Here is a 27862-nt window from a genome sequence, read left to right on the forward strand (position 1 = left end):
TGAAAATATACCTGAAGCTTTAATCGATTAAATATAAAAGGAATATTTTTGCACAACACCTAAGCAAAAAATTCTTTATTTATAAAGTGCCAAACTCGATGAAAGGTTTGGTATATTTACAAAGTATAAAAAAAAGGAAAAGAAAAGGAAAAGAAGTTATGCATCATTGCCGCCAGAACCCGAAGGGAGAGAGGGATCTATGTTTCTTTCGGTAGAGGAAGGCGGTTCCACTACCGGTTCAGGGCCTTCATCTTCGTCAGTCTCCCCTTCAGTTCTCGTGTACTCGGAACCAGAACTCAAGGAGTCAGTCACATCGGGCTGGGAGGAAGATTTTCACCAACAGACAACTCAAGTTCTCAGGCCTAGGCAATACAATCATCTATGTTAGCGATGTCCATTTTGGCCTCCTCCAAAGTCTTCCTCTTCATAAGATATATGGCATAGGTTTTTTCTAAGACAAGGGAATCTTCTTGATACTGGAATTGAGCTCGGAGTTTATCAATTTTGGCCTGAAGACTATCGCTTTAAGATCTCATGGCGCTAAGGCGAGAGTCAAGCTCAATAGTTGTAGTTAAGTGGATCCGATTTTTCTCCATGATTCTCTTAAACCTCTCTTCCATTTTGGCCCTCTTCTCCTCGACAACATTGGCCTCCTCAGTTTTGGAGCATAAGTCTGTCTTCAAATTATTGATTTTCTCCTCAAAGGCAGAATTGTACTCGGCATCGGCGAGTACAACGTCATGGAGCTCTGTCCACTTAGCCTTAGCCTCTTGAAGCTTTTCATGTAATTGAGCAGCTTCTTGGCTATGTGCCATTTATGTTGTTCACTCTGTTGCAACCGAGTATCAAGCTCTCCCATCTCTGCAGCTTTTGCCTCCAGCACTGGAAGGCGCACAACAAGTTGGTTCCTTTCAACTAAGAGTTGATCCTGCTCGAAAGCAAGTCCTTGTTTATCAAGGATCAACTTCTACAGGCCCTCAGAAGCGAGAAGGTTGGCCTAGAAAGAGAAGTTTGAAATTAAGATTATCATTGCAACATGTAAGCAGAAAAGAAAATATGAGGAAACTAGTATGATACCTGCGCCGCATTATGCATGGCATTGTTTATCAGACACTCCCCAGAAAGGGAACGTATTTTCTTCTAGTCTTTCGTCGAAGCCAGCGGCTTCATATAATTGACGAGCTCCACCAGCCTTGAGAGGACGTGGCAATCTTGTGAAACTGAAAGGGTGGCGCTTCGCCTCCCTTGAGGGTCTTGGGAAGGTATATCATAGTTGCTACCCAAGTTCCTGTGGCCAGGAGACCGAGGAGGAGATTTAGTTGTTGCTGGTCGCGAAGGAGTAGCTGGTGTCGATGGGCGTGAACCCATCGGTGTGGAAGGTGAAGAAGCGGCTGTGGCAGAAGAAATGTTGATTGTTATTTGCTCAATGGGCAGAAGAGGCCCAGGGTCCGAATTCCTTAGACCGGAGACATCAATGTGGGCTGGGAAGAGAGAATCAGTATTCTCGACCAAGCCTATCTCCCCCCCAAAGGGCCTCAACTTCATCTGACGTCAGGTTTTGAAGCTCTCCCGGCTGAGCATCCGGTTGAGCTGATGAAGATCATTTTCTCCTTTGAAGGGAAACCTCTTCATTACTAGCTTTCCCTTCACCAATGAGGACCACTATGGTCGGCTCAGATTACACTTTCTTTGCCCTCTTCTCTTGAGTCCCAGCCGAGGAGGAGCGTCTTTTTTTTGGTTTCTTGCTCTCGGGCTGGGGAATCCGAGAGGAGGCACCCTCACCGGAGGCTCGGCAGGTCCACGAGCTCTGTTCCGGGCAAGATCATTTTCCAGCACTCTCCTGTGTGGCGCCCCGTTTTCTAGCGCAAGCGGGCCTCGACGTCGTGACGACTCTTTTGGATGGGAGATATAGTGTTAAAGAAGAGAAAGGTTGCCACTTAATGATTTTTAAGGTGCGTTAGGGCACCTATCATGCAGATAGCTCTGTTTGACTAGTCAACGCTACCAAGGATCAGGTAAGGGCTCATATTACCTCAAAGAGAAGGTGTTAGGCGCTCTTCGAGGTCTATAACTGTGGGTCCCGACTGAACTTAAGACTATGTGGATTATAATTAGGCAAGATAAACAAAGAGAGTACAAGTCAAATGAATTTATTAACATAATAAGAAGTAAGGATTACAAGGATATAACTATTAAACCTATATTAGATGTTAAATGAATAAATAAGAGAAGGGGGGTCCTAAGTTTTTTAGCCTACAGTATCACCCCGTGCAACATAATTAATACTTCGCAGCTCCCTAGAGATAGGGAGTTATTCATATTATTCAGCGGGCGTAGACTATCATCTCCTGCTACCCGATTACTATGTTAAAGTTGTTTACCTAAGCGCTCTAATTCAATTCTAAGTCGTGCCCTTTGCGTGCACTACCCGTCCCATACCTATGGTCCAGGAGGCATTTGACCTCTATTTAGGGTGGTCCTAGACTTAACTTAGGCTGATCAAAATGATAAAACTAGACGACATACAAAACAAATTGGACTTCAAATGAGAGCAGTTAAAGGCTCATGTTAGCCTCCACACTTAGACAACCAATGCACGTAAAATAGGTTCTCACATTGAGCATTGGACATTTTCAGAACTGAAGCCAATTAGAAATCATTAAGCCCTATAGACATGGTTTCTATGTGACCTTGGATTCAAACGCGCATATATGACATTACTGCTTCTAGTGGCTTAGACGAGGAAGCAGTAAACCATTTGCTGTTAACGCTGGTTTTAGATACCAGTTTTAGAAAGGTGACATTGTCCTACAGACATGATATCTAATAGTGGCAAAGTTAAGCAAATGAAAATAGTTCTGGGAACCCAACCTTGAGAAGGGGATAAACAATATTAAGCGAATGACTGCATCCTATAGGCAAGATCTCTAACAATTGGAAATCGAACCTTGATTTTATAACACTTTACCTCTATGAGCAGGTTATTTAGGCGGAGCAATAATAATAACAGTAGCTACTTGATTAGTCAAGGTCCTATAGGCATGATTTCTAGGTAAAAATAGAACATAAGCTAGTGAGATCCAATAGCCAGGGTATCTAATGAATATGCTATAATCATACAAATCGAAAGAAAGTTCACTGGCATTTATTTCCTGTATGCTGTCTAGTAGCACAGAGCAGTAGAATAAATAGAGGGTTTATACCCGTGCTTTGATGGTAGACAAGTTATGTGAGTGTGTGAGTTTCCTAAAGGCATGATTTCTATCACTAGAAGTTAAATGGCATATACAACAAGTCGGATAACAAGTAAATCACATGAATCTTATGAGCATGTTTTCTACCATTGCATGCAAATATTAAAGTATACCCGTTCCCCAGTTTCACTATCACCCCAATTGTTCATTACAGAGTTATTACAGACCCAATGATAAACGTAATTACAAAATATTATACAAGCAATGACAATAGGCCACAGCGGGCCCAAAAGGAAATACCCAGCATTGCCCGGGCCTTCAACAACTCTCACATAGCATACCCAGATTCCCAATAGGGAACTATATTCATCAGCACAACCCAGAAGCCATAGAAGAACTCAAGCCAAACCAAACATCCATAGATTGACCACTATTACCCAGACATTGAATCACTTAAACCAACAAGTTTACATATTCAATAGACAGTAGGAAGAAAGAGTTGAGTGTCAGAGATAGCTCAGGTCTCAGTAGTAAAGAGAGTGGCTAAAAGACCCCAAATCCTAGTGTGTCAAAGTTCACAAGGGTCTCAAATGGACCCCGAGCAGTGCTCACACTAGGGAGGTCAATAGTAAGAGTCTTAGTGGCCTTGGCTTTCAGCCGGCCAAGAATGATAGGTTCAGAATAGCACAGGTAACAATGAGAGGGAGTGGACAGTGGTGAAGGGACAGAAGTTGAGGAAATACACTTATAATTTAGAAAGTAGATATAGCAAAGTTGAGAACACAGAACAGTTAATCAAAAAGGTCAAGAAGATTTAGAAGCAGGTGCAACACTTATCAAAAATAACACATTGGCAGAAAGCACATTGGGAGTTGGAGGAGAATCAAGTTCCCTAAGATTACAAGATCAACCAGATTATCATACTAAGGTGCATATTATCAAACAAGTCTAAGTGGGGCACTAACTTAAAAGGTTTAAAGCTTAAAGGTCCAGGTTATGCTAAGGATTCATCACAATATCATAAGACATCCATGTTAACTTTATATCATGAAGCAAAAAAGTATCAAACATGGTATGGAAACACAAACTAAGATGGCCATTCTAAAGGTTTCAAACAGTCATTAAGGATATAAAACTAAGCAAAACAGAAACATGCTGTGATGGAGTAGATCATAGTTGATAGAAAAGGTCTTAACAAAGATTAGAACACATTACATATGCAAGACTATCATTACAGAGATTCAAAACAGAGTGGGAAAGCAAGCTCATGTCAAATAGCAAACGTAGGCATTCAGGTATTGACATAGTAGACTAATGCACTTAAGATGGCTCAAATTATTCAAATTAGGCATAAACATGACTCAAAACTGGCAGTATTAGGTAAAATTAAATACTAAAGAGGTTCCAAACAAATGCAAAACTAATCAAAGTTGCACACAAAAGTAGCCCAAAAACACATTAAGCCATGAATTTCAAAGGTAAGAATGTGCAAATCATAAACACATAAGAACAAAATTGCAAAGCCAAGTGACTTACCAGTTAAATGGACAATAAGAAAGAACAAATTCCATAATGTTTCTGAGTATCAACAAAGAATAAGAACCCAGAATCTCAATGCGTCAAAGTTCCCAAGGGCTTCAAAGGAAACTCGGGCAGTGCTCGCACCAAGAAAAGGTTGAAAAGTCGAATACCGGTGGCCTTGACTTTCAGCCGGCCAAGAATCAAGATATAGAATAAGAGAACGAGAGAACAATAAAGTGATAACTCTAATTTTTAGTGAAAATCTAGCGATTAAGGTTCCTCCTAAAGGGGAATGGGGAGGGGTTTATATAGTTGTAGAAATCTAGCAAACAAACAAGATAATACTATAAATTTAACATAAATAAGGTAATAATATCAAGCAGAATCAGTAAAAGTCAGATTAGGGGAAAATTAGGTAAACCCTAGTTGACAAAAATCGGAGATTGGCCAGAGATCTTGGCTAATCGAACTCGTATAGCCTCGCCATGATGCATATGGACGAGATATCGTCCAGATTTTGAAGGGTGAAGCTAATCTCCCTTGATTCGGAGGTTTAAACTTGACAAAATAGAGCAAGTACTTATGTAACACCATGGAGAAACACCCAGTAACGAAGGAACACTAATATGGTAAGTAAATAATGGGGGAATCCCATTATCAGTGGGATTAGGAGAGGGAATTAAGGGGAGTCGGCTAGGGTTCTTCAGAAGAGTGAAGGGGAGATTGAGCGTTTAGGGGCGACGAGTTTGTAGAAATGGGCTAGGGTTTTGGGTAAGGGGTAATATAAAGGAACGGGTAGGTTAATTATGGGCCGTTGATCATTTAAGATCGACGGCCAAGATCAAACGGGAAAGCGGGGCGGGTTATTAATCTGGTCGCAACCGGGTTGGGTACAATGGTCACCGGGTTTGGGCTTGGGGTTTATTGGGCTAAGGGGCTGGGCCATTTTGGTCTGAAAAATTAGTTTAAATCTGGGCTACTATTTAAATATGTAAAATGTATTAAAAATAATTTATAAAAATAATAAATAAATAAATAAAAATACTATTTATGCACTAAAATGATTATAAATAATAATTTAGCGTTATAAAAATATAAAAATGCTATTTTGACACAAATGACATAAATAAAAGCAATTATGGATGAGTATAGGCTATTAATGCAAAATTATTCAAATAGCTTAAAAAATTCTAATGTAATTATATATAATGAAGTAAAAATATTTGAAACATGTATTATAGGTGCAAAAAAATAATTTTAGGTAACTAGGTCATCACAAAATAATTTGAAGGAGTAATTAATAATTATTCAAGTAATTTAAGTACAGGAAAATCAATTTAAAAGCTCTAAAAATTATGAAAAATTATAGAAAATGCTCGTATAGATTTGTAAGCTAAATAATGATGCCAAAAAAAAATGATGTTTTGAAAGTATATATATTATTTGAGAAAATATGAGGGCAAAATTGGGTATCAACAGCTGTCCCTCTTTACCCGGGAATGATGAAAGAGTTGTCGGGTAAGGAAAGTGATGACCAATTTTGGCCGAATTGAGTGAGGAATGATGTGATTTAAAAAATTGGGGGTCGAACCCTGGTTCCTGAGTTGCCTACATATCCCTGGTGTTACGGGAATCAGGCTGGGTGTAGTTCTGGATCCAACGGTGAGCGAAACCGATGGAGTTGCTATAGAAATGGTCGTATGTTTCGGAAAGGGTTCTTTTAGGTAGGATAGTATTGGATGAATTTATGCGAAGTCATGAATGTGAATTTGAAACGTTACGGATGTATCACCGAGAAAATATCTGAACGGTCATAGAGTAAAAGGCGGGTAATTGATGGTGGTCGGTTATGTTTGAAACAATTGCAGGATGTGAACGTTGTGAACGGAAACCAGAGCGAATATTGCTCCTGTTTGAAGAACGGTTACTTCCTGGGTTACCCGCAAAACTTAAAACATGGCGCATGCGAATATATATGGGTTATTGCGACAATTTAAACGTGATGCAAATTTCCTTTGGACCATGAAGGTTGTCTTTGGACGGTGAAGATGACGTCCTCAGACCATGATGTCCTAGGCCATGAAGTGTATGACAAGGGATTCGCAGGCCATGAAATGATGTCCTCGGGCCATGAGAATGGTGCCTCTGGACTATGACGCCTTTGAATAATGATGTGCAATTTTGAGAGATCCTCAAGCCATAGAATAGTGTCTCCCGGCTATGAGGATGATGCCTTTGGACTATGATGCCTTTGGACAAAATGGCGATGTTTTGGCCTATGAAATGCACAGATAGGATGCTTGGGCATATGCGAAGATGAGACAAGACAAGGCTTAGTCTTGTATAATATGAGGGCAGTGCTTAGCCCTAGGTGAACAGAGGATAGTGCGAGGTTTTAGATAGCGTAGTGGAGATAATATTTAATCTTATGCAAGGAAAAGGTAATGCTTAGCCTTATGCCAAAAAGGGGGACCAATGCTTAGTCTCGTGTGGGGAAAGGCAATACTTGGCCTCATGCGAGAAGATGAGACAATGCTTAGTCTCATGCAGGAAAGAGGAGACAATGCTTAGTCTCATGCAGGAAAGGCAGTGCTTAGCCTTATGCGATTAGGGAGGCAATGCTTAGCCTCATGCGAGAAGAGGAGACAAAGCTTAGTCTCATGCAGGAAAAGGGAGACAATGCTTAGTCTCATGCAGGAAAGACAGTGCTTAGTCCTTATGCAATTAGGGAGGCAATGCTTAGCCTTATGCAAGAAAGGCAGTGCTTAGCCTTATGCAAGAAGAGGAGACAATGCTTAGTCTCATGGAGATAGTGTTTAGTCTCATGCGATTAGGGGAGACAATGCTTAGTCTCATAGAATTAGGGAGGCAATGCTTAGCCTCATGCAAGAAGAGGAGACAACGCTTAGTCTCATGCAGGAAAGGCAGTGCTTAGCCTCATGCAATTAGGGAGGCAATGCTTAGCCTCATGCAAGAAGAAGAGACAATACTTAATCTCATGCAAGGAAAGTCAGTACTTAGCCTTATGCAATTAGGGAGGAAATGCTTAGCAGCATGCAAGAAGAAGAGACAATGCTTAGTCTCATATAGGAAAGGTAGTGCTTAGCCTCATGCAATTAGGGAGGCAATGCTTAGCCTCATGCAAGAAGAAGATACAATGCTTAGTCTCATGCGGGGACAGGTAGTGCTTAGCCTTATGCAATTGGGGAGGCAATGCTTAGCCTCATGCAAGAAGAAGAGACAATGCTTAATCTCATGCGAAGAAAGGCAATGCTTAGCCTTATGCAATTAGGGAGGCAATGCTTAGCCTCATGCAAGAAGAGGAGGTAGAGCTTAAACCTCATGCAAATGATGAGAGGGCGGTGAGAAAGTAAAGTATTTCTTAGCTGGAGATGTTTGCGCTTGGTAATTTGTCGCCATGAAGGTAGTGACTTGATGTATCTGCGGATAATGTTGTTTTATCGTGCCTGCATCCAAAGAAAAATCGTGAATTTTCTGGGGGAAGTTTGGTTCGTACTTTTGTCTTCTTGCTCGGCCTTTGCTCCTGTCTTGGGATCCCATTTAAATTACCTTGGGCAACATCTGGCTGTCATAGAAATAATTTTTTTGAAAAATATACAATGTATTTGATAAATATAGTTATTTGAAATATAGTAGTATGCGACATCAAATAATTTAGATGAATCGGTGACTGTGACACATTTTAGAGACATTGCGACCTCCTTGCCTTAGAATTTTGGTGGTCCCCCTCAAAATTCTGCCCCAATTTAAATGCATACTTCTGACAATACTTTTGGTTGTTCCGCATATGATGAAGTTGGCTGAACTTGCGATCTTGCCCCAGTTTCTGATCGTGGAAAAAATGAAAATTTTATTAAGATGTAACCGAACCCGTAGGGTTGCCTACGTTCAGTTACATCAAATGAAGACATGTAAACAATCCTAAACATAGTATCTCTTGACTGCATCCGAGTTGATAGGTTTTGGCCAAATCTCTCCATCCATTTCTGCAAATATGAGTGCTCCTCCTGTTAGTACTCGATGAACCATGTAGGGACCTTGCCAATTGGGTGAGAACTTCCCCTTGGCTTCATTCTGATGTGGGAAGATCCGCTTTAGCACTAACTGCCCCAGTGTGAATTGTCTTGGTCAAATAATATATTGCCTGCTCCTTTCTTCCAATTTCATCATGTTGTCCCAAAACGCAACCGAAAGATCCATTCAGTACAGACAAATAAAGCAGCAGTGGTCTTCCTGGCTCTGGTGGGACCAGAACGGGCGGTTTGGATAAATACTCCTTGATTTTGTCGAAGGATTTCTGAAATTCTTCAGTCCAGCTTGTTGCAGCATCTTTCTTCAGCATTTTGAAGATCGGCTCATAGATCACGGTTGATTGTGCTATGAAACGACCGATGTAGTTGAGACACCCTAAGAAGCTCATCACATCTTTCTTATTCTTTGGCGGTGGCAAGTCCTGGATAGCTTTGATCTTTGACGGGTCCAATTCAATCCCTCGATGACTGACGATGAATCCTAGTCATTTTCTGGCAGGGACTCCGAAGGCACACTTTTGTAGGATTCAGTTTCAGATTGTACCTTTGAATCCGATCAAAGAATTTCCTCAAGTTTGCTATATGATCTGTGCTTCTTCTAGATTTGATGATGACATCATCCACGTATACCTCTATTTCCTTGTGTATCATGTCGTGGAAAATGGTTGTCATGGCTCTCATGTAAGTGGCTCCAGCATTCTTCAAACCAAACAACATCATTTTGTAGCAGTATATTCCCTATGGTATGATAAAGACTGTTTTTTAGGAATCCTCTTCATCCATCCAGATCTGATGATACCCAGCGAAGCAATCCACAAAGGACTGAGTTCATGCTTGGCATAGTTGTCAATCCATATGTGTATATTGGGCAATGAGAAATCATCTTTGGGGCTCGCCCTGTTTAAGTCTCAATAATCAACACACACTCTGACTTTCCCATCTTTCTTCGGAACCGGCACAGTGTTGGCCAACCAAGTCAGATATTCAACCACTATGAGAATCTTGGCTTTGATTTTCTTGGTGACCTCCTCTTTTATCTTCAAACTCATATCCGGCTTGAATTTTCTGAGCTTCTGGTTTACCTGTGGACACATGGGATTGGTAGGTAGCTTGTGAGCCACTATGGATGTGCTCAAATTAGTCATATCATCGTAGGACCATGCAAAGATATCTGCATACTCTTTTAGGAATCAGGCATACTCTTCCTTCTCTGATGGTGATAGGTAAATGCTTATACGTGTTTCCTTGACCATTTTGGAGTCCCCTAAGTTAACTGTCTCAGTCTCGTCAAAATTAGACTTAGGCTTGTTTTCAAAGTTTTCCACTTCTCTGACAATTTCTTTAGGTATTACGTCGTCTTCCAGATCCTCTGAATCATTATCCTTATGTCGCGTTGCCTCATTACATGTCACAGTCGTAGGTTCATCGGGATAGGTAATAATAATGTTGTAGAGAGAAAAAATGTAAAGAATAACAATAAATACTAAAAATAGCAACACATTAATAAAATTTGAAAAACGTCAACAAGTACGGCTCGATGACTCGAGCAATTATTTTAAAACAAAATACATTCAAAACAAAATACTGAAAATGTCTTAGATGCTCAAAAGATTGCTTTAAAATAATTGATGCTAATTGCCAGGCTACCCAGGAACTCGACGGGCACGAGATGGTGCAGCAATCCAATTCTTGAGAGCAGCTCCTTTTTCAACGATCAGAATGGTAAGGTCTTCCTCCTCCTCCTCCTCCTCAACTATCGCACTGCAATCCATGTTTTCGTCATCCAGAAATAGCTTCCTTATGCCAGCTAAGGCTTCATCTTCCTCAGACTCCCATATCATGTCAGTTTGATGAAATGTCAGGTGCAAATGTGGTACCGGTTGTTCCAGCAGATAATAAGGACCGCGCCATGGTGGCGACCAATCCTGGCACTCTTGCCAAGTATATTCATACCTAAGTCCGAAAGTTGTACCATGATGCTTCGGCTGTACCGGTTTGGTGATCCCTTGGAGGTTCTTGCTGAGGTCCTTGCCAAGTTCATACCATGTCCATAGCAGTATGCTTTCTATCTTGTTGCTCCACTATTGGTCCTTTTCAATTGCGTTGACGCGCTCAATGCGATGGTATGTTTCTCCACCTAACTTCTTCCTATTCTCGATAACCGAAACAATCTGATTGGTATAAATCGGATTATTTCCGTCTCCATGGATGATCACCTCCTGGTGGTTCCATTCAAACTTCACGGCCTGATGCAGAGTAGAGGCCACTACCCTAGTGGCATGTATCCAGGGTCATCCCAACAATAGATTGTAGGTAGCAGATATTTCCAGCACTTGAAACTCAATATCAAACCAGGTTGGGCCCATCTATAGGCTGAGGTTGATTTCTCCGATTGTGGCTATTTGAGATCCATCAAAAGCCTTTACATTCATGCTTCCTACTCGTATCTCGTGCAGGCCTTTACCCAATCTCTTCAGAGTGGTCAATGGATATATATTGAGACTCGAACCCCCATCTATCAGGACCCTGGCGATGAATTTATATTCAAATTGCATTGCGATATGTAGTGCCCTGTTGTGACTTAGTCCTTCTGGTGGCATCTCCTCTTCATGAAAGGTGATTTTGTGGCTTTCCAGTACCTGCCCGACCATGTTGGTCATTTTCCCACTAGTGATGTTGGTGGGTACATAAGCTTCACTCAGCACCTTCATCAGGGTATTCCTGTGTGTCTCAGAGTTTTGTAGCAGTCACAAGATAGATATCTGAGCGGGAGTTTTGTTCAAATGCTCAACCACAGAGTATTCTCTTGCTTGCACTTTTCTCCAAAGGTCGTCAGGACCAGTTTCAATGACAGGCGGCTTAGATGCAGCTTCCTTGCTTGTTCCTCCCAAGTGCTCAGGTGTATAAACCCTTCCAGTTCTGGTCATGCCTTGTGTTGTACCTGTTTCTTCCATTTTTGCTTTTCCTTTCCTTCTCGCTTCTGCAACATAATCCCATGGTATAACATCAGACTTGTAAGATGGCGTGGGTGATACCATCACAGTGAAGGGTGTGGTTACCTCAACTTCAAACGGTGTTGGTGCGGTTACCTCGACTTTAAGCGGTGCTTGGGTTTGTACCACAATGGGCGTGAGGGTGACTGGAGATGTTTTAGGATCATCCCCCTCCTGAATGAGTCCAATTGACCCTTTCGAATCCCATTCTACATCGGTCTCTATCACATTTACTCCCTCACATCTGTGATTCAGAAGAGGATTGTTACGAACATTGGGTGCAGCCTCCTTTGCCTGTATGACTTTAGTGTCAATTAATGTCTGAATCTTGTCCTTCAGAGTGCGACACTCATCAATGGTATGACCCTTCATGCCTGAGTGATAGGCACACGTCTTGTTTGGGTTAATCCACTAAGAAGAGTTTTCCATACCAATAGTGGGAATGTGAGTGACATAACCTGCAACTTTCAGTCTCTCGTATAGTTGGTCTATGGGTTCAGCAATCGGAGTGTATTGTCTGGGTGGTCTGCGGTCAAAATTTGGTCTTGGTTTTTGGTAATTTTGGCGGGCTGGTGGTGGTGAGTGGTAATATGTGGGTTGGGTGTTATAAGTGTGGTAGGTGGCAGCGGGTTGTTGGTATCTGGGGGGTGAAGGCTGGTATGTGGGTGGAGGTGTTTGGTATGTGAGGGGAGACTTCGGACCTTGGGCTACCATTACTGCATCCACTTCTTTCTTCTTGGAGATACCTCCTGACTGCAAAGCTTTATTTGTGGCCTGGAGTGCTTCGAAAGTTGTCACTATTCTGCTCTTGATCCCTTCTTCTATTCTTTCTCCCAGCTTGATGATGTCAGAAAATTTATGGTTTTCAATAACCATCAGCCTTTCGTAGTATTGCGGGTCTTGAGCTCTGACGAAGAACTTATTCATCTGTTCTTCTTCAAGTGTCGGCCTTACTTTCGCAGCTTCAGATCTCCACTGAGTAGCATACTCGCGGAAGGTTTCAGTTGGTTTCTTCTTGAGATTTTGAATATAGAAAACGTCTTGTGCGTTTTCTGTGTTGAACCTGAATCGATCCATGAAATCTGATGCCATGCTCACCCAATTTACCCACTTCTTTGGGTTCTGACTGATGTACCAAGACAAAGCATCTACAGTGAGGCTCCTCATGAACAGCTTCATACGAATTCGTTCATCTTTGCCAACCCCTACAAGTTTGTCACAGTATGTTCTTAGATGCACTTTCGGATCACCAGTTCCGTTGAACATTTCGAACTTGGGAGGTTTGTAACCCTCCGAAAGTTCTACATATGGTTGAATGCACAAGTCCTCATAATTCAAATCCTCAATGCCCTTTCCACCTTCGACACTCTGAACTCTGCCAATGAGGTTCTTGAGTTCTTTTGCCATGTTCTTGATGAGTAGGTCCTTCTCGGTGGATTCCAGTATATATAGGGTTTGTTGTGGGGTATGGGGTAAAGTTTCCATATATATGGGATTGCTTTGGTGAACTCCGGGAATCTGGGCATAAGGATGGTCATTGGTTGAGTTTTGGGGATCAAGAGTAGGTTGTGGCGCATTATGGGGAGCGTGATAAGTGGTGGTTTGCGGGTATTGAGTTAGATGATGGTGGTGTTGTTGAGGAGTAGGTACTGGTGGAGGGTTATGATTTTGAGGAGCTGTGGTGTATTGATGTGGTGCGGGAGGATTCAGCGGTGGATTTTGGTTCTGCATGCTTTGGGGTGGTGTCGGGATTTGGGCATTTGGATTTTGTTGGTTGATATCAGGGATGTTTAGGGTGAGGGAAAGATTTGCCAAGTTTCGGACCTGCTCAAGTTCTCCTTGTAGCTCCAGGATTTTCTATTCTAGGCGTAAGACCAATTCGTTCTGTGCCAGAATACTTTGGCCATCTAAAGTTTCAACGTTTTCTGCTATAGTAGCATTGTCTTTTCTGATACCGCTCAAATCATCCATTTTTCCTTTCCCTTTGCTTCTGCCTTTAAGATCACTTGGTGGAGGAGGAGGCGGAGGACCTCTGGATCTAGTGTGATATGCAGATGATACCTGTATGCACGAACCAACCTTGGGGAATGGGAATAATCAAAAGAAAGAAAAACAAACAAAGGTAACCAAGTCAGTAGGGATATTTGAAAGAATGCTTGCAGTATTTAAACATGTTCTGTAAAATCATGCAATAATTCGCGTCCTAATTGGGGACCTCATTGTGCCCGAGGTAGGCCTAAGCGACACATAGACTCGGAGAAAATTGATGCCAATATTGCGTCATTTCATTAATGTGAAAACGAGCCAAACTTTTACTAAATCAACAATAATAATGAAGTTACTAATGGCATTTAGCCTTATTACAATTGAAATCTAAACTAAGCTAGAAAATAGTAAAGAATATCATTTGCTAAATCTATCTGGTCCTTGAGGGACCTTCTCCATGCTTGGCTCTCTTGACTCAGTCAATCAGGTTTCCCAGGTCGCGCATATCCAACAATAGGTAAACCTTTGCTAGATGCCCTCCTTCATTGCCATCCGTGTTCTGACAATCTGAAAGCCTCTTCCTTATCTTTCATTCAAACTCCATCAACCCTTGCTCTAAATATTCCAATCTCTCGGTGAACTTAGTGGCGATTTCCTTCCATTCATTAATTGCCTCCATGTCCACTTTATGTTGTTCTAGATGTCTAGCTTCAGACTCAAAAACCCTTTTGCGAAGCCTTCTATACTTGACCTGTGCCTCAGCATCATCATCAATGATCCTATTTTCCAAATTGACCCCTGGCTTGACATCTCCCGCTATATCATCTACCAATTATGATGGATAAAAATACACATGACTGGCATGGTACCTGTCTGGCTCGATAGTCTCTCTTTCTACAATGACTTTCTGGTTCCACATGTGTTGCTCCTCGAACTTGAAAGGAATGATGTCCCCTTTGAAATCTGCCTTGTACTGGACCATGTTGGAAACCCAAGGTATGACCTGTTTTCTTCCTGCTTGTCTCATTAACCTTATAAGAGCATAAGGATAAATGCCTTGCAACCCGATTAATACCAAATGAGTAGTATCCCTCGACCTGATGATGAACTTGCTGCTGGGAAACCACTCAAACATCTAATGTACCTTCTCGTCTGTCAGATTGCTGAAGAAACGTACCCAACTTACAGCACCTCCGGGCTGTGCAAACCTATCTGGGATGAATGTCATTTTCTTTGGGTGATGGTAAGCTATGTAGTTATCCAACGGTCGTCGTAGAAGCTCTTGGCGGTATTTTCCCTTCTGAAAGTGTTCCAATAACCAGACTTGCAATAATAGATTACAACCTTCAAAATGTCCGAACCCCTACTTGCACTGATCTAGAGCGCGGTACAGTTCAGCTAGAATCATAGGGATGATGGTGTAGGTTTGCCCCTCGAGGCCTTCCATTAAAGTTCTTGCAACCATAGCTAAACGAGTGTGAATCCTTCCCCCTTTCATTGGAAATATCAACAAACCTAAGAAGCAAATGATGAATACATAAACTCGGCGGTGCGTCCAACCTAAGGAGGTAATGGCAAGTTCCTCATGATGAAGACGATATGACTTACTATGCCCGTAACGCTCATAAAGGAATTCAAATGGGATGTATGACTTCTTCAAACAAAGTAACTCATCATTTTTCTTGAAACCTAGCATTTTTAGAAAACTGCGAGGGGTGCGATTCTCTGGCACTAATAACCTTGGACTATACCATGGCAGCTTAGCGAAGCCTCCTATTTCTTCTAGGAGAGGAGTCATTTCTATGTCACCAAAGCGGAAGATGACCCTTTTCTCATCCCAGAACATGGTAGCGGCCTCAATCAATGCCCTATTTGGTCGGATGTCTAGCAAGGACGGCAAATTACCAAGGACCGTTCTCACATGATTCTTGTCGCAAGGCATGAGATTTTTCGTAGCAGAGGTGGGATGTTTTGGACCATGCCGAACCTGGGGACTTCGTGCTTCATTTTATGTGAGAAAATAGAGTTAGCCCTCTCCCCCTCCAAATTCGACCATTTACACAATAATGATCAACATATTAGCACATTTTCTCCAAGTAATGCACATAACATGGTAGTGTCCATTGGGATTGTGGAAATCCCGTCGGACTTTGGACAAGGCTTATCTTAGCGGACTATTACGTTAATAACGTCATAACCTGTACTAGGTTTAATATGATGCATGTACATTTGATGGTGGAGTAAGGTTTCTAGAATGGTCTAGACTGTTACTCTCAAGTGGAAAACTTGAGAGGGAAAGGCACGGGACCGTCGACTGCACCGCTGATCGACTAGTCTACCGCAAATAAGCCTTTCCGATTCAAAAAGGGTAATTTTGGAATAGCGCGGACACTCATCAAGTGCCGCTATGTTAATAATTGGCACGAGTGGAGTATGATGTGGAGCATGCTTTATGCAGAGATAATAACACGTTGCCAAGTATTTGCATGGTAAATATGTAAAAGCGGTAAATACAGTATTAAGGTAAAACATGAAAGGCATAAAAGAAAGAAAAGGGAAGAAATTAGTTCGTGCGATATATGAGAATGTAATAAATCAAGCAAGGGAGTAGGGACGGGGGAGGCATGATATAGCGGTCTTTAAACAAATGAAGAGCAGTTAGAGCAAATAAGGGCGAATAGGGAAAGGGATGTGCATGTTATAACAAATTTAAGCAAATAAAGGTGGAGAAGGGAAGGGATGTGCATGTTATAACGGGTTTAAACAAGTAAAGGTGAACAGGAAAGGGATGTGCATGTAATAGCAAAATTTAACAAATAAAGATGGAAAAGGAATATGCGTTTTATAACAAAGAAAACTAATCCAGATAAGCCAAGTTCATTATGGTAGGAGCCTAAGTATTTCCCCAGCAGAGTCGCTATGCTGTCACGCCCCGTTTTCTCGCGAAAGCGGGCATCGACATCGTGACAACTCTTTTAGATGGGAGATAGAGTGTTAAAGAAGATAAGAGCTGCCACCTAATGATTTTTAAGGTGCGTTAGGGCACCTATCATGCAGATAACTCTGTTTGACTAGTCAATGCCACCAAGGATCGGGTAAGGGCTTAAATTACCTCAAAGAGAAGGTGTTAGGCACTCTTCGAGGTCTATAATTATTGGTCCCGACCGAACTTAAGACTATGTGGATTATAATTAGGCAAGATAAACAAAGAGAGTACGGGTCAAATGAATTTATTAACACAATGAGAAGTAAGGATTACAAGGATATAACTATTAAACCTATATTAGATGTTAAACGAATAAAGAAGAGAAGGGGGTCCTAAGTTTTTTAGCCTAAAGGATCACCCCGTGCAACATAAATAATACTTCGCAACTCCTTTGAGGTAGGGAGTTACTCATATTATTCAACGGGCACAGACTATCATCTCCTGCTACCCGATTACTATGTTAAAGTTGTTTACCTAAGCGCTCTAATTCAATTCTAAGTCGTGCCCTATGTGTGCACTACCCGTCCCATACCTATGGTCCAGGAGGCATTGGACCTCTATTTAGGATGGTCCTGGACTTAACTTAGGCTGCTCAAAATGATAAAACTAGGCGACATATAAAATAAATTGGACTTCAAATGAGAGCAGTTAAAGGCTCAAGTTAGCCTCCACAATTAGACAACAAATGCACGTAAAATAGGTTCTTACATTGAGCATTGGACAGTTTCAGAACTGAAGCCAATTAGAAATCATTAAGCCCTATAGACATGGTTTCTATGTGACCTTGGATTCAAACTCGCATATATGACATTACTGATTCTAGAGGCTTAGACGAGGAAGCAGTAAACCATTTGCTGTTAATGCTGGTTTTAGATACTAGTTTTAGAAAGGTGACATTGTCCAACAGACATGATATCTAATAGTGGCATAGTTAAGCAAATGAAAATAGTTCTGGGAACCCAGCCTTGACAAGGGGATAAACAATATTAAGCGAATGACAGTATCCTATAGGCAAGATCTCTAACAATTGACAATCGAACCTTGATTTTATAACACTTTACCTCTATGAGCAGGTTATCTAGGCGGAGCAATAACAATAACAGTAGCTAATTGATTAGTCAAGGTCCTTTAGGCATGATTTCTAGGTAAAAATTGAACATAAGCTAGTGAGATCCTATAGGCAGGGTATCTAATGAATATGCTATAATCATACAAATCGAAAGAAAGTTCACTGGCATTTATTTCCTGTATGCTGTCTAGTAGCACATAGCAGTAGAATAAATAGAGGGTTTACACCCGTGCTTTGATGGTAGACAAGTTATGTGAGTATGTGAGTTTCCTAAAGGCATGATTTCTACCAGTGGAGGTTTAATGGCATATACAGCAAGTTGGATAACAAGTAAATCACATGAATCCTATGGGCATGTTTTCTACCCTTGCATGCAAATATCAGAGTATACCCGTTCCCCAGTTTCTCTATCACCCCAATTGTTCATTACAGAGTTATTACAAACCCAATGATAAACGTAATTACAAAATTCTCCCTCCGTTTTAATTTATGTGAACCCATTTGACTGGGCACGGAGTTTAAGAAAAGAGAGAAGACTTTGGAACTTGTGGTGTAAAATGAGGCATATATATTTTGTGTGGCTATAAATCATTGCATAAAGGTAAATTGTTTCCAAATAAGGAAAGTGGTCATTCTTTTTTGGCACGGACTAAAAAGAAAATAGGTTCACATAAATTGAAACGGAGGGATTATTATACAAGCAATGACAGTAAGCCACAGCGGGCCCAAAAGGAAATACACAGCATTGCCTGGGGCCTTCAACAACTCTCACATAGCATACCCAGATTCCCAACAGGGAACTATATTCATCACCACAACCCATAAGCCATAGGAGAACTCAAGCCAAACCAAATAGCCATAAATTGACCAATATTACCAGACATTGAATCACTTAAACCAACCAGTTTACATATTCAGTAGACAGTAGGAAGAAAGAGCTGAGTGTCAGAGATAGCTCAGGTCTCAGTAGTAAAGAGAGTGGCTAAAAGACTCCAAATCCTAGTGTGTTAGAGTTCACAGGGTCTCAAATGGACCCCGAGCAGTGCTCACACTAGTAAGAGCCGGCCAAGAATGATAGGTTCAAAATATCACAGGTAACAAATGAGAGGGAGTGGACAGTGGTGAAGGGACAGAAGTTAAGGAAATACACTTATAGTTTAGAAAGCAGACATAGCAAAGTTGAGAACACAGAACAGTTAATCTAAAAGGTCAAGAAGATTTAGAAGCAGGTGCAATATTTAGCAAAAACAACACATTGGCAGAAAGCACATTGGGAGTTGGAGGAGAATCAAGTTCCCTGAGATTACAAGATCAACCAGATTATCATACTAAGGTGCATATTTTCAAACAAGTCTAAGTGGGGCACCAACTTAAAAGGTTTAAAACTTAAAGGTCCAAATTATGCTAAGGATTCATCACAATATCATAAGACAGCCATGTTAACTTTATATCATGAGGCAGAAAAGTATCAAACATGATATGGAAACACAAACTAAGATGGACATTCTAAAGGTTTCAAACAGTCATTAAGGATATAAGACTAAGCAAAAGAGAAACATGCTGTGAGGGAGTAGATCATAGTTGATAGAAAAGGTCTTAGCACAGATTGGAAAACATTACATATGCAAGACTATCATTACAGAGATTCAGAACAGAGTGGGAAACCAAGCTTATGTCAAATAACAAACGTAGGCATTCAGGTATTGACATAGTAGACTAATGCACTTAAGATGGCTCAAATTATTCAAATTAGGCATAAACATGACTCAAAACTGGCAGTATTAGGTAAAATTAAATACTAAAGGGGTTCCAAACAAATGCAAAACTAATCAAAGTTGCACACAAAATTAGCCCAAAAACACATTAAGCCATGAATTTCAAAGGTAAGAATGTGCAAATCATAAACACATAAGAACAAAATTGCAAAGCCAAGTGACTTACCAGTTAAACGGACAATAAGAAAGAACAAATTCCATAATGTTTCTGAGTATCAACAAAGAATAAGAACCCAGAATCTCAATGCGTCAAAGTTCCCAAGGGCTTCAAAGGAAACTCGGGCAGTGCTCGCACCAAGAAAAGGTTGAAAAGTCGAATACCGGTGGCCTTGGCTTTTAGCCGGCCAAGAATCAAGATATAGAATAAGAGAACGAGAGAACAATAAAGTGATAACTCTAATTTTTAGTGAAAATCTAGCGATTAAGGTCCCTCCTAAAGGGGAATGGGGAGGGGTTTATATAGTTGTAGAAATCCAGCAAACAAACAAGATAATACTATAAATTTAACATAAATAAGGTAATAATATCAAGCAGAATCAGTAAAAGTCAGATTAGGGGAAAATTAGGTAAACCCTAGTTGACAGAAATCGGAGATTGGCCAGAGATCTTGGCTAATCGAACTCGTATAGCCTCGCCATGATGCATATGGACGAGATATCGTCCAGATTTTGAAGGGTGAAGCTAATCTCCCTTGATTCGGAGGTTTACACTTGAAAAAATAGAGCAAGTAATTATGTAACACCATGGAGAAACACCCAGTAATGAAGGAACACTGGTATGGTAAGTAAATAATGGGGGAATTCCATTATCAGTGGGATTAGGAGAGGGAATTAAGGGGAGGCGGCTAGGGTTCTTCAGAAGAGTGAAGGGGAGATTGAGCATTTAGGGGCGGCAGGTTGGTAGAAATGGGCTAGGGTTTTGGGTAAAGGGTAATATAAAGGAACGGGTAGGTTAATTATGGGTCATTGATCATTTAAAATCAACGTCGAAGATCAAACGTGGAAGCGGGGTGGGTTATTAAGCGGGTCGCGACAGGGTTGGGTACAAGGGTCACCTGGTTTGGGCTTGGGGTTTATTGGGCTAAGGTGCTGGGCCATTTTGGTCCGAAAAATTGGTTTAAATCTGGGCTACTATTTAAATATGCAAAATTTATTAAAAATAATTTATAAAAATGATTAATAAATAAATAAAAATACTATTTATGCACTAAAATGATTATAAATAATAATTTAGTGTTATAAAAATATAAAAATGCTATTTTGACACAAATAATATAAATAAAAGTAATTATGGATGAGTATAGGCTATTACTGCAAAATTATTCAAATAGCTTAAAAAATGCTAATGTAATTATATATAATGAAGTAAAAATATTTGAAACATGTATTATAGGTGAAAAATAATAATTTTAGGTAAATAGGTCATCACAAAATAATTTGAAGGAGTAATTAATAATTATACAAGTAATATAAGTACAAGAAAATCAATTTAAAAGCTCTAAAAATTATGAAACATTATAGAAAATGCTTGTATAGATTTGTAAGCTAAATAATGATACCAAAAAATGATATTTTGAAAGTATATATATTATTTGAGAAAATATGAGGGCAAAATTGGGTATCAACATCCTGGCCTCCTCGGGATTAACTAAGGCGTCGACCTCGGGGGCAGGTGACAGAACCCCGCAGAAGTCCTGTATCGGGTAGAAAATAGAGTTAGTAGTTTGTTCATGTAGATTTCTTGTGCTCAAGTAAGGGTAAAACAAAGAAGGGCTTGACTTACCATGATGCTTGGCCTTCCACCCGTATTTGGGGGACATTTCCTTCCACCGACAGGATTTTACAGTCATGATTTTCAGAATTTTTTGAATCCACTGGTCCAGGTCTTGAACCCGTGGTGGTTCCCATCGGGTAGCTGAAGCAAAAGAAACTAGAAAATCAGCAACAACGAAAAACAATATTTTCACGAAGGAAGGAAATGAAAGACCGAAAACTTATGAAAGCGATTTCACGACTCGGAAAAAGCTGGAGTTGTGGTCGGGATGATGTCCCTAGTAGCAATGATGATGAATCGTTCCATCCATCCGCGATCGTTGTCATCGTCTATGCTGGTGAGGAGAGTGTGGTGGCCACACTTGCTAAAATTTATTACTCCCCCATGAAAAATATTTGGAGAGTAAAGGTTCATCATGTGTGCAAGGGTTAGGGTTTCATCGGTCTCCGTGCACAGTTGGCGAAGGCAGGCCAGCGTCCGCCACATAGATGGGCCTACTTATGCTAAGCAGACCTGATATCGGTGGAGAAACTCCAAAATTATTGGGTCGAGCCCTTCACTCGACCCTAGGTGAATGGACCCAAGGTAAAGGGATACGTATAGACAAACGTAAACCCCTCCTTGGAGAAGGTAAACCGTTCTATCATATCCGGGGCGAGGATTTCAAGGTTGGGTGAGTTGCAGTCCTCCTTCATAGTTGGGATACCATAAGGGCGAATGGAGGAGGGATACCTACTAACTGGCCAAGTCCGTGAAGATGCAGAAGGAGCTTTATCTTGAAAGTCATTTGCGGTGCTGAGATGATGTGGTATGATGGTGCTAACAGTGGGAGGATCAGAATCGACATCAACCTCATTGTCCTTATTTTTCTTTGGGTCTCCACCAAAGAGAAGACCAGTGTTTCCGAAGAAAGCAGTAGGAAGCCATGGTAATAAAAGGTCAATAAATTCTTGATAAAAAAATTGAAGGTTGTGAATAATTTCTAAGCAAATGCAGAGAAGAAGAAAGACTTATGAAAGTTGTAAAAGTGAAGAAGTAAAAATGTTGAGTAGCAAGGAAGTTATAGACGACAAAAATCATGGTCATGATTACCTTAAAAACCGGCAAAAATATTTGCTGAATCACGGGGCAACACGTGTTCGGGATATTAAATGCGAGAAGACATGCGTCCTTTCAAGCGTCAGAGACTGTTGTGAAAATTTTCCACCAAGAAAGGAATCTTCAGCAACTTTCCGGTAATACTATGATATGTCACCGGCAAGTAGGGGGACTATCTGTATGGGGTAAAATTGGTTTATAGCGGATGGTCGAATGATAACATGACACGTGAAATCGAAGATAGGCAAAGGGCAAGTCAAGGAACAACCAATGCCGGATACAACGAATGTAATTGATATCGGGTAAATCCTGAAGAGAGCGTAGTCGATGGAAGAAGGTCAAGGGTTTGCCATCGGATAGCATTCAATGAGAAAATATTCGCTAACATTAAATGAGCGACCGTTGCAGAGCATATTTGCATTCATGGTCTGCCGTTGCGCGTTCATCAATGACTCTTTTATTATCGTTTAAGAGGAGCTTGATCCTAGGATCTTGTTTCCGTAAGTAAAGCTATAAATAGCAGGCTCAGCAGCCATTGTAAGGACACAAAATATTCGATACAACAAAGGCTATATTTTACTATTTTGCTATGAAATTAACAACTTTCTTTCACTTTGTCGTCATTCCTATTTGTGCTCTCGGAGACGCTGAGTTCGGAGCCAGGCTTGTTATCTTTTTCAATTTCAATCATTAAATCTCAATCTTAATCTTATCTCTTTATCATTTTTGGATCAAATAAATTCGCTTGTCTATAAACCACATAACAAATTTAATTGTATCGTTTTGCATATAAACATATAATAAATTAATAATTACTCTCTAAATCAATATTTTAATTTAATAGTCAAGTTTATTTTGGAACCAATTGCTTATACTATATTTTATCTCTTTATAATAACCTTATTCAAATATTTATTATTTTTTAATAACTAATTTATTAATTATATTTTATTGATTACATAACTTTGATAAATTTTGTAAGTTCCAACGAAGAAGCTAGATCATCAAAAAACTCTTGTTAACATGGAACATGAAACATTAGAAGATTAAGTTGGGTACTTTATTCTGCCATTATTTCACATATTCCATCTTATTAATATTGTATTACTTTTTAAAAAATTTAATTAATGAAAAATAAATATCTTTTAAGATTCTAAATTTAAATTATAATTTTTTGACGATAACAGTCAAATAAAATTTAATTATTAAATATTGTTATAGGTATATAATAATATAGAGAGATTTGGAAAAATTATGCTTTTATAGAGAGATTTGACTTATATCTTGTTGTCCATCATGGTTCTTCGTTTATATAATGTGCTATTGCGTATGTGTCTTTTATATACATTAGGATGCAACACTAATTAATATTACATTGTTGTTAATTTCCGATGAATCTATGATTCTGCCGGGGAAAAAACAAGGAGAAAAAGAGACAAAATGAACAAACGCGAGAGCAACAAAATTTCTTCACCAGGATATACCTTTTCAAACCGTTATACAACCAAGAAAAAGCAAGAAATTTCCCAAAAATACAAAAAGAAAGCTTGAAGCATACAAAATGACAATTCACATGTACTTCATGAACTACATAACGACACTTTTTGGTAACCCTAATTTTTGATTCTATTTAACAAATTTTCAAAGTAAAGCTTCATTGTCAACATTACAGGACACGTCACGATAAGGAGGGAAAAAAAGGATGCTAAAGAAAAATGCGAAAAAATAAAATAAAATAAATCGATCCACAAGATAGACTGCATTGGCTAACAACAGTTTCAGCCCACATTGTAGATCTTTTCTTTTTGTTTATCTTCAATACAATTAAATAATTTCTTTTAATGAAATGTTTCAGACCTCAATAGGGCAAGCACAAAATACCTCGTTCGAGTCCCCGGACGAAGGTGAGACCAACCTTATTATGATTAGCGAAGTCCCCGATGTTGATTTCCGATTTAAATGTCAGCGTAAGGTTTGGGGCGATCCTATCAAATATTTCACATTTTCTATGATTATCTCTATTTCAGGTATTCGGGGAATCCTCCTCCCCAAAAAAGAGAAGAATTCCCCTTGCTTTCTTTTTGCTCCGCTCGTGCGTGGCACTCCTTGCTCGCGGAGCGGCATACCGAAAAAAAGAAGCGACTAGATATTGTTTCTACGTTCGGCAAAATGCCCCACACACACGCATATATATATATATATATATATATATATATGCTTATTATCGGACAGAACTCGTCGGGTTGGGTTTAAAGTTGGGCCTCTGATAGCCTATGGTTTAGTCCAATTTGGTTAAAAATGAAGGAATTCATAAAGCATTATAGTTTAGAACCTAATTACCATAAGTAACTACAGTTTACCTAATACTATCCGTATCAGCTTGTATCACTTGTATCCAGACGCGCAACGAATACAACTTGTGTTAACTGTATTCCACTACTAGAAATTCGCTAAAAACCGACCAAAAATACCGACCAACGTTGGTCGGTTATGACAAATTACCGACCAAAACGCGACCATTACGGTGTGGACGGTGTTTTGATGGTCGGAATGGCTTACCAACCAAAGTTGGTCGGAAATTACCGACTAACTTTGGTCGGTATATTAAAACGACCACCTGACAAGTTTAATTACTTACCGACCAACTTTGGTCGGAAACATATTTTATTAATTTAATTTTACCGACCAAAGTTGGTCAGTTTAACTAAATTATATTTTTTTTATTAATTATTAAAATTAAAAAAAAACGACCAACTTTGGTCGGTAATTTAAAATATATATTTTTTAAAAATAATTAAAAATAAATATTACTGACCAACTATGGTCGGTAATCTCAACAATGAAAGCAAAATACCGACCAAAGTTGGACGGTAGTGTTGAATTCTGGGAATTCAATATTCATTAACCGACCAACTTTGGTCGGTATTTTGGAATAATTTATTTTTTTATTAAAAACCGACCAACTTTGGTCGGTTTTTCTGGGTTTAATTTTGGCATAAAATGCCTGTTTTGGCAGCTACACCACCTGCCAGCATACCAATACAACAACATAACAACAACAACAATACAACAACAACAACAACAACAACAACAACAACAATAACAAAAACACAACAACAACAACAACAACACAACAACAACAACCAAAACATTCAATAAATACTTTAAAACTAACAAATTAAAGTTCAATTGAACATAAAAATCCAAAACCAAGTTAAAACTAATTACAACTAGTTCAAAACTGGTTCTATTTATCTAGTTCAAAGTATATAAAAGTCAAGGGGTATTTTCTACAACATTATCATCACCGTCTGATGAACTTTCATTTACAAGATGATATAGAGAACGGTCTTGTGGAGGACGGAAAGCACGATCACGGGGAGGACGGGAGGAACGATCACGAGCAGGGCGGGAGGAACGATCACGTGGAGGTCGACCCTCTGGAGATGACTCACGAGATCGGGGCAACGGAAAAGCTCCACTAGATAGGAGAGTTCTGATCTGAGCTTGCATGCCAAGGAATTGAGCATCTCTAAGCCTTTCTCTTTCCTTGGCCGCTTCTAGCTCTGATGTGAGCTTTGTCACTATCTCCCGCATAGCGGAGAGGCTCTCCCTATTAAGTTGCTCGCCTTGCGAGGAAGTCCCTATTGCTCGCATTCCACACTTATAGCGATGAAAGTTTTTAGTAGGAAGCCCGTATACCTTCTCCCATTTTGGACCGCCAACAGACTCCAACCATATTCTTTCAGCATCCTCGTCCGAAGGTTGGGTTGGCTCACCCGATTCATCAGCTGGATGATTACGGATGAATTCCTCCACGTTACTTTGGTAGCAACCCTATATTATTTTAAATTAAATTAGTATTTCAAGTTTTTTATAAAAGTAAATTATAATACTTAAATAAAATTGAAAGCTTACATATGCAGTCGAGGCCCGGTCCTCGACCCACCTATCTTGATCCCCCTCTTTATTCTTCTTCACAATATGTGTCTCCTTGAATAGCTCATCATGACTCATTGGACGCCCATACTTCTTTTTCTGAAAACAAATTGATTTAGTTAATAAACAGAATAGATATACTTAGAAAAGTAAAATAATTTAAGCAATTACGTACCAATCTTCTTTTTATTGTCCCTAGGCTGATCGCACCTCCAGTGTGCAAGGAGCCTCCCTTCTCGGATGCGCGAGCTTTCTTTCCTTTTTCGCTCCTCTCTAAGAACTCTGCGGTAAGCCATTGCCTTTGCAAATCATTCCACAAATTCTCAAGTAACCAGCCAGGCCTCTTGTTCTTCTTTCTAGCATCCGAGAAAGCATCCGCCAATCTCTTGCGAGCTTTATGATGAAAATTTGTAGCCACTTCCGCGCTATAGCGGTCTTCCCATACACACTTGCTCTGTATTTCAAAAGTTAAATATTAGATGGAAACATCATAAATATAAATTATTAAACTGTTTAAAAGAACATTTATACCTTAAATTGATTGAAAATTTGCTCCTTCAGTGAGAATGGGCAATCAGTCCAAGTCGCATAAGGGCCATCATAAAGCTTTCTGATGGCATTGGTGATTATCCTCGTAGTCTTATTACCCGGCCTGAACCTGCAATTTAACAATAAAAACACATTAATATCTTAGTAAAAATGTTACAAATCAATAGACGCAAAAATAATGAATAACACTTACCCATCACCTTCAGGGACTATGATGATCCTGCCATATCGATCATAATGCACTACCTCGTCATCACCATCCGAAGCATGTGTATCAGAGGCATGTGAAGACGGTGTAGGCGGGTCAGAGCTAATGCCTCGCAGGCGAAGGCCTGCAATAGATGGAGTCGATGATGAAGATAGTTGCGATCCCTGTGACTGCGACATAGCTAGATGCGACCCAAGTGGATGTGATACCGATGGCTGTGACCCGAGTGGCTGTGACCCGAGTGGCTGTGACATGGGTGGATGCGATCCATGTGGCTGTGATATATAGGGATGTGATCCATGTGGATGTGATGTAGATGGCTGTGAGGCAGCTGGACTGTATGTCGGACGTATAGTCCTATGGCCCTGTGATGGAAGACTGGGTGTCTGAATGAAGGTGTACGGCTCGTGATGCTGTGGCAGCTCAGTATAGCCGTGTGGTGGAGGATAAGACATAGGCATCTCTGAAAAGGGTGGACAAGAGGGAGTATTATTTTCTACCCTCCTCTTTCCCTTCCTACCCTTTTCTTGACCCCGAGAACTAGTAGGGTCATTGTTACCTTGACCCTTGCCTGCCATCTGCATAATATAATACACATTTAGATTGAAACATATAAGAAACTAGCTATAAAACGAGAGTGCTTTAAAAAACCAACTTTTTAATCCTCATCGACGTATTGTTCCTCGTCCGAGAATTCTTCGTCCTCACTTGTTTGAGCT

The 27862-nt window shown here is 40.1% G+C and overlaps 1 protein-coding gene across 1 annotated transcript; it reads right to left on the minus strand.

Moving 5' to 3' along the window:
* Positions 1-11514: 11514 nt before the first annotated feature.
* LOC138897489 (uncharacterized) lies at positions 11515-13167 on the minus strand. Its single transcript, XM_070183463.1, has 3 exons — positions 12932-13167; positions 12478-12823; positions 11515-12171 (listed from the first exon to the last, which is right to left on the minus strand). The coding sequence occupies exons 1-3, from the start codon at positions 13165-13167 to the stop codon at positions 11515-11517; spliced, it is 1239 nt and encodes a 412-aa protein (XP_070039564.1).
* Between the last annotated feature and the right edge of the window lie 14695 nt (positions 13168-27862).

The sequence above is a fragment of the Nicotiana tomentosiformis genome, chromosome 8 (genome assembly GCF_000390325.3).
Source record: "Nicotiana tomentosiformis chromosome 8, ASM39032v3, whole genome shotgun sequence".
Lineage (NCBI taxonomy): Eukaryota > Viridiplantae > Streptophyta > Magnoliopsida > Solanales > Solanaceae > Nicotiana > Nicotiana tomentosiformis.